The sequence below is a fragment of the Vespa mandarinia genome, chromosome 20 (assembly GCF_050613455.1).
Source record: "Vespa mandarinia isolate Hongniang chromosome 20, ASM5061345v1, whole genome shotgun sequence".
Taxonomy (NCBI): domain Eukaryota; kingdom Metazoa; phylum Arthropoda; class Insecta; order Hymenoptera; family Vespidae; genus Vespa; species Vespa mandarinia.
This window is the reverse complement of record NC_140829.1, coordinates 548,571-564,832: the sequence shown is the minus strand read 5'-3', so window position 1 is coordinate 564,832 and position 16,262 is coordinate 548,571. Positions and strand designations below refer to the sequence as shown.

Here is a 16,262-nt window from a genome sequence, read left to right as displayed (position 1 = left end):
AAAGATGATTTTTTTTTAGCGGACCGTACGGCTCAGTCGTCGTTCGAGGAGCGAACCGAACGCAATATTTCGTTCTTATGAATCGTATTTATCTTGATAAACCTAACTTCTTCTCATTTTTATTTTATTGTTTTTTTTTTTTCTCTTCTTTTCTCTTTCTCTTATATAACATATACTTGCTGAAACGTATAAACTGCATTAATTTATGGCATAAATATGCGCTACGACGTACGCCAATCGCTCATCGGAGCCGTCTAACGTTTTTCAACAACTCGTTTCTCGTTTTCCAGTAAGAAAGTGAGCAGGACGGAGAATTCAAAAAGAGAAACGTCGTTCGTTTCATCATCGTCGTTCCTCGGGTAACCTAGTTATGTTCAAGTCCGATTGCATTTGAATCTTCTCGATATCCTGCAACGTCGTTACACCCTGATCCTGTGAAAAAAAAAAAAAGGTAAAGATCTTATTTAATATCGTCGATCGAATATAATTCGACACTTCGACTCACGTTTAATTCTTTCCATTTGTCGTAATTGTGTCGCATATAAGTAAGCATTTCTGGCATGTCAATGAAAGCTACGAGAAATAAGTGTTTTATTATAATTCGTTCGAGTCAGATGTAAAAAGAAAGAAAAAAGAGAAACGATTATAGATAACGCACAATCCCAAGCTTCTATCATGTCGTTTATAATGAAATCGACGAAACCGATCTGCGATTTTGGTATCGAACAAGTCATTCGATCAAACATGGGCATTACCACTGGTATCTTCAATTTTTTTTCCTCGTCCGTCTGAAGAAAAAAAAAAAGAGGAAAGACCTTGAATACAAAGTTTATTGGCAATTTTATAACTAGCTAATTAACTAAAAATATTCTTTCTAATAAAAGTAAAATCTGATGTAAAAAGTATGGACGTGCTTTTGTATCTTTTATCTATAAAAAATCATATCGATGATAGTTGAATGAAACTAAATTAGAAACTCCAGGGACAGCACGTACTTGACTAAAGTATTCCTCAGCGATTCTTCTAGCCCATTCGATGCAAGATCGCAAAGGCCTTGTCGGATTTGACACGTCGGCACATTTGATCATCATTCTCTTTACCATCATTACATTTTCCGGCTGTAAAAGTACCGTCACATCCACATTTTCAGAATTGTACTGGAACAAAAAAAAAAAAAGAAAAGAAAATAAAGAAATACTTTATTAATACAGGAGGACGAATTTGACGAAAGATTCATCCTACCTCCATCGGTTGATCTTCCCCGACTCTTAAGCTACAGACGTTCATAAATCTCGCCAAATGTTCGAAGTGTTTCGTCATTTCTGTCGCCAGAATCATGTCAATTATGTTAGTCCTTAATAGCTTGTACGTATCTCGATCTAAATTCTGAAATGTAGACACGGTGTCGACTATTTTATGATACTTTATTCGTTCATTATTAATTATCGTAGAGAATTCGTAGTAGAAGGTAACTTACCTTGAAAATATTCACTTTGTCGTCCGAGAGAGATAGCTTGAAGGTTAACGCTGCATGGTGCGATTCGAGGACCGATAGATCATTATAAAGGATTGCCAATTTGCTGTTCGAGTTACTTAAGAATTGGCTATCGAATTCGAAATAGACAAATGTTGACATGATATTGGAATTTGAAACGGCGTGTAAAAGAGACAAACGTGATCGTCTTTACCTGGATCGACCAGGATGATCTATGTCATGGGTGGCAGCAGCGATCAAAGCAGCAACCTCGTCAAGCGGATCCAATATTTGCTTCAGTCTCTCCGACTGCATAAATCTTGCCGTAGCTTGCATTACGTCTGCGGCATGTGTCGAATTGTGATAACTGTTGCTCGATATGTAATTGGCTTCGATTAAGCTCAGCCAATTGTGCATGACCTTTTCGTCGCAGCCCAATCTAGTCGGTACATCGTACATGTTCATAATGTTCGTACCGAGAAAGATTAATGGCCTATGAGAATGAAATTTTTCTATAATTTTTCAACTATCATATTACATAAATGATAGAAAAAAATTAAAACTGACAGGGAAAAGAATTACATAAATCTCGTACCGTTTTTCTGTCAAGATCTCAAGCTTAAATATATCAAAGTTCCATTCGAGACTGTTTTCCAACAGTTCCATGATCTCTTGGGGTCCTCTAAAAGACTTCGGGTGGGCCCTTGTAGATGCGACGCTTATACCTCTTATGTTGGATAATCGAGCGGAATCTGCCGATGATCTTCTCGAGTCCCAAGGATTACGAGAAGCCTGAGAACGATTAATACAATTAAAATCATACTGAATAGAGAGAGAGGGAGAGAGAGAGAGAGAGAAAATGGTAAATAAAAAAGGAACTGTTACCGAAAGTAATGCTCCAACGAGATCTGTAGCGACAGGATCGGTGTAAACCTTATCGTCTCGAAGATGCGGAACATACAATTCCGTTGTTTTCAATATTTCTATTGCCTGAAAAAAAAGCCAAGCTCGCGAATACGATCGAAAACGAAATAAAAGACATTTATTTCTACCTTGTCAATCTGAGCGGCTGTTTCGGTATTCGTCGTTTCCGTGATGGCGTTAGAAAGCAAAGTGATAACTTTCGTAATTGGTGCTTCCAATTGTAGACTATGAAGCTTTTGCAAGCTTGATCGTCTATGCCCTTAGACAAATATCGAATAATACCCATGAATAATTTTGATAGTAAATGTAAAACGATACTAAATGTGAAACCCAGTTTACCTTCGCTAAGGGCAGATTTCACGTCCGACGATTTTCGGGTCGAAAGTATACTCATTCTTTGCATTGGTTGCAAAGGACTGTTGATCGGACTCAACGGGCCCGAATTTTCCAATAAATATAACGTATCGTAAACGTATATAAAATGAGTTGCCTTCCTAAGAAAATATTAGAATATTAACTCATGTCAAATGTCTTAGTTATTAATTGGTTAAAAGATTAATAAAAGATCAAGGGAAACGGGGGGGGGGTGGGAGATCTAAATTCTACTAACTTTGGTGTAATACAAAATGGTATTATTCTGCAATTGATCGTTATCATTTGATTATTTTTCCTCTTGCAATTCATGTTTCCTTCGAACTCTCTGCCCTTGCTCAACTGCTGCTCCATTAGAGTAAAGTTTTCATAATGGACTATTTCACCGAGATTTCTTCCTACTAACTCCTCCGTTTTATATCCTAATAATTTTTCGCTCACTTTGTTTAGAAACTGGAAGAGAAGAAGAAAAAGCATAATGGATCGAACGGAATGGATCAAGGAACTAACTGAGATAATTTTTTTCTGGAGAAAGACTGAATACCTGTACGATATTTCTTTCGTTGGTTATGTGAACCATATCGTGGCATCTGTCAAGAGCCAAATACAGTGCGTGAGCCGCCGCCAACTGTGTTTTCGGTAATACTGAACTGGTATAAATTCCTACTAATTCGTTTATCAATATACCCTCGTGTGAGCACTCCATAAGTGCCTAAAGTTTAAAGATACGAATACTTTGTTTATTTAATTAATAATTAATTAACTATTTTTCCACGTATTTTACTCTATTTCAAAAGAGCGAAATTAACTTACTCTTGAAAATCCTTTCTCCAACAAATCCAACGTCACGATCTCGTCTTTCTCACTGTTCATAAAGTATCTATTGTAAATGATACTTGATTAGTTTAATAATAATAATAATAATAATAATAATAATAATAATAATAATAAAAGGTTTTTGTTTTCTTTTTTTATTACAGAAAGGATTTGTTATCTCACTTACGATTTTTTTACGAGTGCAATAATAACGGAACTGTGATAAACTGGACTAGATTTGATTGCTCTGAAATAATGAATGCGATCAATCAAAACGAATTAAAAAGTAAACGAATAACGTACAGTATCGTTCAAGATTTATCGCATTTTCCCGTACCTACAAATCGCATCGCCCTCGACGGCTCGTTGTCCTCTGTGATCAATGATCACTAATTCGTGACCTCGAGTTTGAAAGATTTCTACGGCTTTTTCCGCGTCTTTTGCCACCGATACGCTCCAGCCCAATCTCCTCGAAATATTTGCAAGAATTTCCATTTGCTGATCATCTTTGCTAAAAACTAATAATATCTACAGGAAAAGGAAAAAGGACGAAATATTGATTAAATGAAACTAAATAAGCTAATAGATAATCTCTAAATACGAATAAGATTCGTTCGATGCTTGATTTTCGGAAATGCTTACTTTTATAAGCCCAGGAGCGCTTGAGGTCAATAGATGCGAGTCGATATCCTGCGGTCCTTTCTACAAAATGAATTAATGGAACAATCTTACGAGTCGGAAATTAAAGAAAAAGAAAAAGAAAGAGAAAAACGAAAAAGAAAGAAAAACAGAAGAAAAAGTAAACGTCAGATTTATTGTAAGAAAAAAAGCAAGGCTGTCCGATTGATTGAAGGAATCGATTTTGAACGTACTTCATACAATTAGGCCGCATCGTCAAGAAATAATTACATACACCTATAAAATCGTTATCAAGATATTGCGATTTCAGCTGTCTGTAAATTATCGTTCGTCTTCTAGATCGTGGAGTCGACGAAAATCCATTTACCACCTTAAATTCAATCTCTAAATCCTTCATCTTTATTTTCTTTATCCACAGGTTACTCTGAATAAACTTTGACGTGAAATCGAGCAAGAAACAGTGCCAACTACGTTCGAAGATAATTTATAATCGTTTTTCTTATTTATATTAATTCATATTGACGTACCGTTATCGGTATTGAGCTGTTCTTCGACAAACTTGAGAGATCGTGCATTTGATTTTTGGTCTTATGCACCGACCATTTTGAGCTCATGCCACCACATATCGCATCAAAGAGACTCGAGTACCACGGGTAAGATTTGTTATTACTGTTATTGTTATAATCCTCGGTCGAACCAGAAACGTATAATATCGGTTGAGTCGATCGTCTTGGGATATTCATCCTTTAAACGATCGTTCACACTCTATGTACAATCCATAAAATTCGTTAAAACTCGTTTAAAAGATGTTAGAAAGAAATATCTTTCCGGAGGAAAGGAAACGATGCAGCGTGACACTGATAAGGATTAGAAACTGCAGAAAGTGTTTCTAAGGGACAACCGTAACGATACTGATCAACGTTGATCGGATAACAAGATTGTCTTTACGATATTGTTAGAAACAGAAGTCGAGCTATCTTCGATAAGCAATTTCTTCCAATGAAATGTTCGTGTAGCTTCGTAACAATTACTGATAATGCATTTTACGTACATCCGATAATATCTCTCATCTTACGAAAAGGAAATCGTTGTAAATAATCATTTTTTATTTTTCATGAATTTTATTTTCTATCAATTGGCATCGAATGTATCTCGCTTTTTAACGAAACCGAAACATCCTAAATGCGTTCTTGGCGAATGCAGCCGACAAAGTTTATATATAGAATCGAATGTTTTGTTTTTAGACGACTAAAAGACGAGTTCGTTGATACGTAAGCTTAATCTTTCTTTCGTTCGGTCTATCCTTTTTTCTCTCTTTTCTTTCGGACAATCGACCAGATATTTTTTATATACCTTGAAAATCATTCCAAGGTATGATCATCTTCGTTCGTACTAACAAAGATCCTTTTTTTTACAGACACTCGGTATACGGACAATATGTACAATAACTGATAAGGGATTCGGAGGATGAACACGCAGTGAATTGCCTATTTCCTACCTACGTTAAAAAAAAAAACGTCATGTAAAATGCTTCACATTCTTATCTCCGATTAAAGGTGCGTGCGTATGTGTAAATGCACGAGAAGAATCGAAACGTCATTCGTATACGTCATTTACGTAGCGCCGATAACGTAGTACAATTGAAAAAGATCAACTCACTATCGCTGGATAATCCGCATCCTCTTCCAAAGAACGACGTATTTCCTCGAGCATTTCCTTTTCCGCCACGATATCATACATGTCCGCGCGTTCTGAAACAAATCAATTATGGAATTAATGATAATCCAAGATAATCCAAGATCATTCCGAATGAAAAAAAAAAAAAAAAGAAAAAAAGGAGAAGTACATTAATGAATAATACATTTAAACAAAGTTGCGTCAAACAAATTAGATTTGGTCGATTGAAAAGCATAATTTTTTCTATTTAATTCACTTATCGTCTTCTTCAAACGAAGATCGACCTTTTTAAACTCTTTGAAAACATGTGCTGGCATTAGTCCTCGGGTTTAATTAAAAACCATTAATCGATGTCTATGACAGTTGTTGACTCTTCTTCATGAGAAGTCAATCGATCGATAGGATAATCCTATGTAAATCTTATGAAAGAAGATAAAACGAGAGAGAGAGAGAGAGAGAGAGGGAGGGAGGGAGGGAGAAAGCAATCTTACGCTTACTTACAATCATCAGTATCGCACTGAAATATCAATAGGCCATAAAAAAAGAAGAACAACGAGGTTAAACGAGATACACAGCTTCTTTCTCGAACGAGTTTCTTTCGGTAAAGTTTATTCGTATACGAATAGATCCGCGTTTAAAGATAATTGAGCGAAAGTGGAACGACTTAATTGGTCGTAACTAATACGTGATCTACGAGGTCAATAAAACCATTCTACAAAACTTTTCGATCTCGCGAACATCTTTACGACATTGTATATTGTTGATGGAGCATTCGTCAACGAGAAGAAATTTTATTAAGACTTCATTAACGTCTTGCAATACGTCATTATTAATCCATACTATTTTAGACTTTTCATTATGTGCTTATAGTATCAATATTACTTATTAGTTGTATCAATAAAACGAAAACTATAATCGTTCTATTCTATCGTAACCCACGAATATATCATTTAAACGTTTGATAAATCTTGAGTGCCGATAGACGCGAACTTATATTAAGATCATAGAATTATTCCGTCATGATGTCAATAACTAAGTTATCACCGTTCAACGTTCGTTCTCTTTCTATTTATCGCCGATATGAAGAAAGTTTAGAACTGTCTCCATTGGGCATTTTGTGTGATTCTATAGATTTATTATACCGATTGACAATAAAAAATATACATCACTCGTAGGTGATACGAGTTTGGCTATTACGTAGCATTTACGTACCATCGTCATCGGTGAGTAATTTATCGTCCAAGTTATCATCCTCGTCCGAGAAATAAAACGAGTCCAAAGGCGCGTCCATATGAATGATCTCACGCAAAGTAGGGTCGTCTAATCGTAGATAGCCTAATCGTAGATCGATATTCCCGGGGGCTTTTCAATTCGAAATAAATCGATAGCATGTCCTATCGATCTTTCACTTCGAACACTCACTTTGATTAGATTTTCTTAGCGAACTCTGACGAAAGTAAGCGAGACAAAGTCCATCGCCGAATTAAACGACAAATTTGATAATTTATTTGACTTAAGAAACAGAAAAGTTTCAGTTCTTTAGAACGAGATCGTTCGGTGGTACTTGTCGTTATCTCGACAAATATTTCAAGGATATCATATTCACGAGCGGATTCGTTTTTGTCGTCAATCCGGATACGGCTTTGTCCTCCGATATGCCGATGAGGAATTCTTTAACGATACTGATTATCTCCGAGCGATACATTCGATTATACCTTCGATCGTCTTTTGTTCCCCGAAGTTTTATATCTCGTCGAGTATTGTTGAAACTCTGTCGAATTTTCGTTAGTTCGTTCGGTGGCACCTCGCGAGAACGATATCTATCGAGTGTAAGAAAGATTGAAGGTTTAATTTGATAAAATACTTATTACCCTGATTACTACTGTTAGACGATAGGATAGGATAGTACGGCAAGCGGAACGCATGGTGAACGATACTCTGTAAGCGGCACAAAGACAACGACTGAGACTGCCGGAGAGAACCGAATCGCTTTGAGTTCAAATTCTACAGGCGAGAGTGACTGGCCCGAAAAGTAATGTGCGATAGTGTCGTCGGAGAAACCTCGATACGATCCTATAGAAGCATACACTATACAGCGTAGTACCTTCGTGCACTTGAATTTGAGTGACGCGCGACCACTCGTTCGACCCTCTCCAACTGTGTATCGCTTTTATCCTCTCTCTCTCTTTACTAATCATTCAAACACCACGCACGGACTTTTATTCTAGTAAATGATATTAATATTTTTTACCTAAGGTAAGGCACGTGTCGAGTGTTAACACGCGATTCGACGATAATAGGGACATGTATTCTCTCATTTGCACGATGATCCCTAACTTCATGATAGTCTATAGTTTCATTGATATTTACTTTTTTATCCTACTATTTATAATCGCGCGAAATTCCAATGTCGTATTTTAGTTTGCCGACATTTAAAACCGATTAGAAGGTAATCGTCGTATTTTTGTTCGATTAAAAATGAAATAAAAAGAAAAGACTAACGTATTTCCACGCTTGAGTCTTCTTCGTAGAAAAAGTCCTTCAAATCCAACGTGAAATGGCCGCTGTCCTGTTTTCTCACGAATTCTGGCGTATCTGCAAGGAACGTCGTTGTCGTGGGTTATCTCTCTTTCTCTTTCGTTAAATTTCGGCGTCGTTGACGAATCTCATGGATGAAGAAACGAGATTTTTATTTCCAAGGATCCCGTTCGAAAGTGAGATCGTTAGAAAATGTGCCACGAGTAAGTTCAAAGGCGAGCACGAGCTCGGCACTTTTCATTCTGATTCTATATTAAGATCAAAACACGTAGAGCGGCATTACGATGCGATATATCGAGCGGAGAAAGTTCAACGCTCACGCACGTGCGTTTAAGCGGCTTTGAGTTTAATGCACCCGCCGTGTATTCGGCATTTGAAAAATTTATGATTGATCGTTGTGACGTCCAAATGAAATTTATCGCCGAGAGCTGGATCTCGAGTGTCAATCTTGCCGATTAGCCAGAAATAACCGATTTTGCGATTTGCACGATTGATAAAAAACGGAAGAAACTTTGTCGTATGTTTTGATAAAAAGCTCAAGACAAAACGTCGAAGTGAATAGAAAGTGAAAGACAATGCGCGTTACTGATTGATATGAACGTGGAATTCGACCAACATATTCTATGGTTTCTGGTAGACTAGGTCAAGGAGAATTACTGTTACCTAAAGTTCCCCTTCCCTTTCGTTAAAAAAAAAAAAAAAAAAAAAGAAAAAAAAAAGAAAAAAAAAAGAAAAAAAAAAATAAAATAAAATAAAAAAATAAAAAGCACTTCGCATGTATACGTCTCATGGTATCGCTTGCAATTCACTTTTGTACGAATTGTTTTTTTCGAATCTTTCATGGATTTATCCTAACGCTTCGATCTATGTTTCAAATTGATACTCGATACTCGTAATCTATATTACTGGATTTCGAAATAATTGGCACGACGAAGCACGAAATATGAAATAAAAAAGAGACCGGTAGGAACTCTTTATAATAACTTTCTCGATAATAACATGGCCTAATTTTCTACGAAGCAGGTGAAACGGGAGGGATAAAACTGAAAGGGTATCAAGGTTATTTGAAAGTAGTTTTGTTAATAAATACTACGGGAGGTTCGTTCATTCACAAAATACTTTTCAGGTACGACGAATGTTTGACGGTAAAGAATAAAAAACAAAAGAATAAATTAGCTTGAATTATTAGTGTGATCAAATAGCATGAAGAAAATTCAATAACATGTTGGTGAAGGTTATACCGTTTTTCATTTTTCTTTTCTCTCTCTCTCTCTCTCTCTCTCTCTCTCTCTACCCCGTTTTACGATTCGTTCGATGAAAATCGATACACCAACCTGTACCGATCGCGGAGTCTTTCGCGTCCAACTTGGCCCCATTATGCGATTCCGAATTCCTTTTGTGGCCCATGCACTTGAGTGCACTGGACTTGCATCCCATTTTCACGGCAAGTTCTCCGCCAGTTTGACTATTTATCTGTATCGTTATTTTTCCGTCGATTTTCTTTCGTTCGATGAATCTCGAAAGATTTTTATCTCGATTCCAAGCAAAATAGAAATGCGTATGTGTTAAGGATTGACAAAGGAATGACGGGGAAAGATCAAAGAGAGTCGCGCGATGGATAGATGGATGGGTGGATGACTTTGTACTTGCTAATGTTTAATGTTCTTTTTTAATTTCAAGTTCCCGTAATCGATGTAAATAATAACTTTTTAAAATGTTCACGACTATTAGCCTTATCGTTCTCCGACGAAGATAGAACTTCAATACGAAAGCATAGTGAATATAAACTCGAACGTGTCTTATCGAGACGAAACGTATGCAGTCTTATCAGCGTTTGAACAAAGATCTGTTTGCAAATATGTGAAAAGAAAAAAATCTGTAGAAAAGCGATTCTCATTTATACAGAAAATAAATGGAGAGAAGGAAGTAAGTAAGACAGTTTAAAGATTCGCATTGGAAGGAAATCAAGGAGTTCCTTAAATAGATACAGACAAACACTATTTGTATTCCCCAATCATAGATTTATATGTAGATATTAACTATTTTCCTTCGACGTAGAACAATGTTCAATTCACAAACTCGCACACGTGTACGCACATCGACGAGTACTCGATCACTTATCTGTCTTTGCACATCTTCATTGTAGTATTTTCTCCCTTTTCCTTTTCTTTCTTTGCGATAATGTGTAAACATCGAACACTCATCAGCCGGTACGAAGAAAAGGCGTCATCGTGGGATTAATCTTGCACGCCTACGATGACGATAAATAACAGCAAAGTTACGTTGAAAAGAAGACAACATATCGTGGCGTAAATTATGACGCGATCGAACGAAATACAACGCAATTTTTTTTTTCGTTTTTGTTTTTTTTTTTTTTTTTTATTCTCCTCGGTTTTCTTCGCTTTCAAGGAAGAAACGACTTTAGAGCATCGACGGAGGATCGACTATCTGTTTGGAGTCTAAAAACGTCTGAGCAGCGTCGTGACGGTGGCATACTGACGACAACGATGAAGACGACAACGATGAAGACTGCAAGGATGATGGCGCCAATAGCCATCGATGAGACGCTTATAGTATCGCGAGTAGCGCATTGTTACGCATCGCATAGTGTCGAGGTGTGCGCCAAGTTTTAATAAAGGCGAACCCACTTGTAGACGGCATGGTGGCCTCGAACTCACTGACTAAACTTTGCGATTTCTCGAGGACGTCTTTGTTCGAGAAAACGAGAGAGAGAGAGAGAGAGAGAGAGAGACTCCAAATTACGCCTATTTTGCACTACGATGCAATTTCGTAAAATCGATAAGCTCACAATCAGACATCTTTCGATATTTCTTTGTAAACGTCATTAAGGTATAAAATGTTTCGTCATTGGGAAATCTAGATTCGATTGTGTAAGAAATTGAGTAACGGCAGCATGTTTCTTCTTTATTTCGTTGTCTTTTTTATATCGTGCTACATAGTATTTTCAAACATAGGAACATTGTCTTACATCGGATAGAATGATAGAATCAAGTTTGTTTATCATGAATTACTCTATCAATCTAGTATATACTTTTATATCAATAAGTAAATAAATATTAACTATGTAAAAGTAAAAGAAAAAAAAGCTAATAAAATGGATCATTTCTCTACAGTTAGCATTACTATACGTACTCTATATATATATACATATATATATATATATATATATATATATATATATATATATATATGTATATAAGCTAGAAATTAATCTAATTGTGTATTTTGCAAAGTTCTCAATGGAGCTGCTTTTTCGATTAATGGAAAATTATCTTAAGTGCGGACTTAAGTGTTATGTCCATAAGAAATTGAAAATATTTCCTTGAATAGATGATTATCATTCGAAAGGTCAGCCGGATGATCTTTGATACGTTTTTCGAATTTCAAATGTTCGATCCTTCTTCTCGATTTCCATACGTACTAGATTCAAAGACGATACTATCCTTGCTAGCCAAACGATATATAGGCGAAGGATTGTCTCAAGAAAGCAACTTTGTTTTGTTAAAGAGAGAAAGAATAAGAAACGGCATACAATTTACCTATGACAAATAAACGTCTGAAGAAGCCGGCGATCATATAAAGCGACTATTTGTCTAGGGTACGTTTTAGAATTTCCGTGACGTAAGTTATCTTTACTCAGATCTTATCACCCATTTGCGTGAATCTCTCTCTCTCTCTCTTTCTCTTTCTCTTTCTTGCTATTTTTCTTTTGCCGATCTATTCGTATGTTAGAAACTGGTATGCGTTCGTGCGGCTATGATTCGCACATCGACGTTACTCTTTTTATTGCGTCGAATCATTTAATCTAAAGATTACTGAAAAAAAAATTTTTTAGTGCTCGTTTCGATTTTCTCTCTCTCTCTCTCTCTCTCTCTCTCTGTTCTCTCAACCATGTCACTTTCTCGAGATCTTGTATATCTAGTGACTAACTATATATTTATAAGTATACATATATCTAGTTATTTGTTTGTCGTCGTCCTTCTAGTGTTTACGTGCTCAGATGATAAAAGCTTTTTTTCCTGATAGTAACATTAAACGACACGCATTTTTTATTATATTTTCATAATCGACGTCACATAATTAGTATCGATATTATCGATATTCCTTCTAGAAGCTACGTTCTCGTCGTTTGACAATGGAAGCTTAAACTCATTTCGTGACTTCCGTTTCGAACTGATTTTGGAGGACATTTCTAGCTATAGATAGACACGTATAGATAGGTTGGGCTATATGTAGATATATATATATATATATACATATATATATATATATATATAGGTAGGTTGGGCTGCACATCATCCAATGTCGATCATCGAGGCAAGTTAACATGCAAGACCAAGAGGAAACGAACGAGGGCGAACGATTCGAGCAGGTTTATAAGGTTCGTTTTTAATGCCGTTTATATGATATTTTCAAAAAAGAAAAAAAAATGAGCATTCTTTCTCCTCTTATTTTATCATACGATATAACGAGCTCTCGCGTCGATAAGGTTCTCTGCCATGAACGATGCTTAAAGCATCTGCCAACCGTTGAGTCTTATCTCCGTGAGAAGCACTTGCGACTCTGCGCCGATCGTGTACGACTCGAAGAATGGTCACCTATAATAGGTAGCATCGCGAGGAATCGAGATCTCGTGGAAATTTTGATCTATAGCCGGTCACGACGTAGAAAGGTGCGAGAGAAGATTAATAATGAGGAAAAGCTCGAGACTTTGTGGTAAGATGCAGTTTGATAAGAATCTTTATAAAAAGTGATTGACGAAGATGCTGAATTTATGCGCATTTGAAAGTGCGAATAAATTATACACAATGATGGACTTGAAAGACAGCCTGCCTGGTTATATAAATATTTCTTTTCCCCTTTAAATTACAATTATTTTTCTCTTATTTACATTAAATATTCTATTTTATTTATATGTACAAATGCAAGATAGATGTAATATATAAAAAGCAAGATAGATAAAAATAACGTTATATTTACGATCGACGATCCGACAGACGTATAGTTTCTTTAAACAATAAATTTTGTGTAAGGCGATACAGAGCAAAGGAGCAACAACAGCAACCAATACTCTATACGAATTTCTTGCTACGTTGTTTGCTGAATTCCATCATGATCTGCACGAGAGAATCTTCGGCGTTGAAGTCTCTCATACTCGATGGCATTCCGCTTTCACCGAAATATTTGCGTATATTGTGCGACGGTTTCGTTAACAATATTACTTTAGAAAATCTGTCTTTGCCAAAGTGTAGCATCGGTGATACAGGTTAGTAGATATTCGTAATAGGCTTGAAGATACGTTCATGGATTGAAATGAAAATTTGATGACGTAGGTTGCGACATGTTGTTGAACGCTTTACAAGACGTTCCAAATTTGAAGACTTTAAATCTTTCTGCCTGCTGTTTGACAAGCAGAAGCGTCGGATCGTTATCTTTGTATTTAAAGAAAAGAAATGCGAATATTTCGGAAAATGTTTGTAAGGACTTGAATGTCGAAGAACGCAGAAAAAAGGTATCCACTTTTCTTTTATTTATCAATGAAAATTTTTAAGAATTCAATGATGATTTTAGAATTATGGATTGCGTACACTTGTACTGAGTAAAAATAACAAGTTGAACGATAATGGAATACGGCGATTGATGAACGTTTTGAAGAACGATTTTTGGCTGAAAATATTAGGATTGAGGCATTGTGGCATCACTAAAATCGGAGCTGAGATTATCTTCGAAGTTCTTCGAACGAATGGAGTATTAACGACGATAGATCTGAGGGAGAATGATATACCGAGTGAAATTTTACGATCGATCACGAAGATATTGAAAGAAAAGAAAGGTGAAAAAGAGGAATGGATCTCGACGAGAAAGAAATCGGATCGGCGATACGAGAGAGATGGAACGTTTCGTGAGAAAAGATCAAATCGAACGAATACTGCCCGTCGAGTATTCATCGATAGAAAAACGACGGAGAATTTCACCGTATCTTCTCGCGAGATGAAAGATTCCGATGAATATGAATTCGAGGTCGAACAGGATCTCTTTGATTTCGATAATTTGGATAAGTTCGAAGAGTCCAAATTGAATTTGCAAGATTTGCAATTGCGACTATCGAATCTAGTTTCGAGCAACGAGGCTTTGGAGAAAGAGATAAAGAAAAAAGGAATATCATTGGAGGAGGAGAAAAATCGACGAATCGAAGCTGAACAAACTTGCGAGAAGATAAAATCGTTGTTGGAGAGGTTTAAAGATAAACTTATCGTTCAATCGTGGACTCGTTCCGAAGAGGACAGTGGAGATAATCAACCTTTCGACGGTCTTCAGGGAGTTCTTAGAATTTTAGAAGGGTTTTCTACCGCCGGTAAGTTATCCGCAATCGAAATGCAAGAAATTCATATTGAAGGATGAAGCGTTAGTTGATAAGATAGAACGTTTCTTACGATAAAACATTAAATTGCCTTTTCATTGCTAACGAAACATCTAATAACAATATATTTGCTTATCGCATTGAAACGTTTACTTTTTAGATACGACCACGGAGAGTTCCTTGTGCTCTCGGTATTCCGAAAAATGATAAATTTTAATTCGTTTAAGCGTATGTATTCTTTATAAATATTACGATTAGAAAGATACAATGTTATCAATGCTGTAATATCGACTTTAGTCGTTTCGAAGCATCGCTGCAAGGTGGAGCGTGTAGTTAGATTTTCCGAAATGCTCGCGATCTGATAATAATTTAAAATAATAATTTAAACGAAATTATTCAAACAAATCAAATTATATCCGTATCTATTTAGAAAAGCCAACGAATGATTATTGGTCCGTTTTAATACGTCAAGTTGTGCTTTTGCAATAATTCAGACATCGAATTTAATGTCGAACATAAATTGATTTATAAATAATTTCTATCTTCGAGATTGTGTCCGAACTAATTTTTAAAAGCAACTCATGAGATTTATTAAACATTTATCTTTCGTCATCTTGGATCAACGCTAGATCAAAGCATTTAATTTATGCAATCGGCTAATTTACCCTTCGCTTCTCTTGTTCTTCATCTCTGCCTTCTTATATTTCTACTGCTGGCAGGCATCTTTTCCCTACGGAATCGCATGAAATTACTTCTTCCTTTAGCTACGCTTCGCCTTTCACGGGTACTTTCCAGTTTTCAGCTTCACTGACGGCCGCTTATGCTAATGTCGGAAATTCTAATCCCGGATTAAAATTGTTAATTCGTTAAATGACTCCTGCGAGTCTGCGACTTATTTATACCCGTCTTTTCTCTTTCTTCGCTCTTGGAAAACGAAATGACTCTTTTCTAAAGTATTCGACGACCACAAATCGTGACGGTCGGTGTCGAATTCATCTCGAAGTTAGTTCGTTAGAAGTAAACTCGGTTAATTGTTCGAACGATCAAACGATCTTCCGGAACATTTATTTTTTCTAAAACGCGCGCAAGAGCGGCATAAAAAAGCGGAACGATGCTGGTAGTAAAAAAGAAAAAAAAAAAAAAAGAAATAGAGGGAAAAGAAAAAAATCAGAAAAAAAGAAAACACGCAGTTTTGGAACGTTGCCGTGATGATATTCTCGCGAATTCTAAAGATCGAACGAAGAAGATGGACGAAGCGATAAGTTAAGATCGAAAGAACTCGAAACTAAATTCTTTTTATTCTACATCGTCGAGTTTATTAGCATCGAAACTGTGTTTCAGTAGTATTTCAATTCTGTCAGTACGGCCAGCGATATTAGATAACGTGACTTTGGACGTGGCACGACATGGTGTTCGATGGATATTTGAATTTTATCAGAT

At 36.3% G+C, this 16,262-nt stretch overlaps 2 protein-coding genes and 1 long non-coding RNA gene across 10 annotated transcripts in view; 2 read left to right on the top strand and 1 right to left on the bottom strand.

The window, feature by feature from the left end:
- Positions 1-5: 5 nt before the first annotated feature.
- Pde8 (phosphodiesterase 8) lies at positions 6-10,981 on the bottom strand. 5 transcript variants are annotated; one of them, XM_035881391.2, is made up of 20 exons: positions 9,775-10,981; positions 8,405-8,497; positions 5,885-5,976; positions 4,229-4,288; positions 3,924-4,114; positions 3,774-3,833; positions 3,584-3,650; positions 3,315-3,482; positions 3,009-3,223; positions 2,738-2,892; positions 2,527-2,657; positions 2,360-2,464; positions 2,070-2,266; positions 1,689-1,967; positions 1,478-1,604; positions 1,243-1,386; positions 996-1,157; positions 659-788; positions 506-573; positions 6-432 (listed from the first exon to the last, which is right to left on the bottom strand). In XM_035881391.2, the coding sequence occupies exons 1-20, from the start codon at positions 9,875-9,877 to the stop codon at positions 343-345; spliced, it is 2,637 nt and encodes an 878-aa protein (XP_035737284.2). In that variant the 5' UTR covers positions 9,878-10,981; the 3' UTR covers positions 6-342. The 5 variants fall into 5 exon arrangements, with proteins under 5 accessions (XP_035737284.2, XP_085519291.1, XP_085519290.1 ...); XM_085663165.1 differs by lacking the exon at positions 9,775-10,981 and adding an exon at positions 9,682-9,706; XM_085663164.1 differs by lacking the exon at positions 8,405-8,497 and having other exon boundaries at positions 9,775-10,979.
- Positions 317-6,286, top strand: LOC146872328 (uncharacterized). The gene is made up of 4 exons (XR_014983414.1): positions 317-451; positions 3,221-3,409; positions 3,751-4,878; positions 5,643-6,286. It is a non-coding gene; the product is annotated as an uncharacterized LOC146872328 (long non-coding RNA).
- Positions 10,982-12,790: 1,809 nt separating the features above from the next.
- The window catches only part of LOC118448312 (protein Cep78 homolog), a 58,793-nt gene continuing 55,321 nt past the window's right edge, over positions 12,791-16,262 (top strand). For 3 of the 4 annotated variants that reach the window (XM_085663171.1, XM_085663170.1, XM_085663169.1), the window contains exons 1-4: positions 12,791-13,177; positions 13,495-13,727; positions 13,795-13,973; positions 14,033-14,816. In XM_085663171.1, the coding sequence (XP_085519297.1) occupies positions 12,891-13,177; positions 13,495-13,727; positions 13,795-13,973; positions 14,033-14,816 (1,483 nt within the window). In that variant the 5' untranslated portion in view covers positions 12,791-12,890. Of the gene's footprint in view, positions 13,178-13,494; positions 13,728-13,794; positions 13,974-14,032; positions 14,817-14,982; positions 15,272-16,262 lie in introns of those variants that run through there. The other variant, XM_085663172.1, reaches the window with a different exon arrangement.

Excerpts from the sequence above, each read along its gene's own strand:
- Pde8 (XM_035881391.2), bottom strand. The coding sequence starts at position 9,877 with ATGGGATGCAAGTCCAGTGCACTCAAGTGCATGGGCCACAAAAGGAAT. Across the intron at positions 4,115-4,228 it reads GCGCTCCTGGGCTTATAAAA|ATATTATTAGTTTTTAGCAA; the intron begins GTAAGCATTTCC and ends CTTTTCCTGTAG. Across the intron at positions 433-505 it reads ACAAATGGAAAGAATTAAAC|GATCAGGGTGTAACGACGTT; the intron begins GTGAGTCGAAGT and ends TTTTTTTCACAG.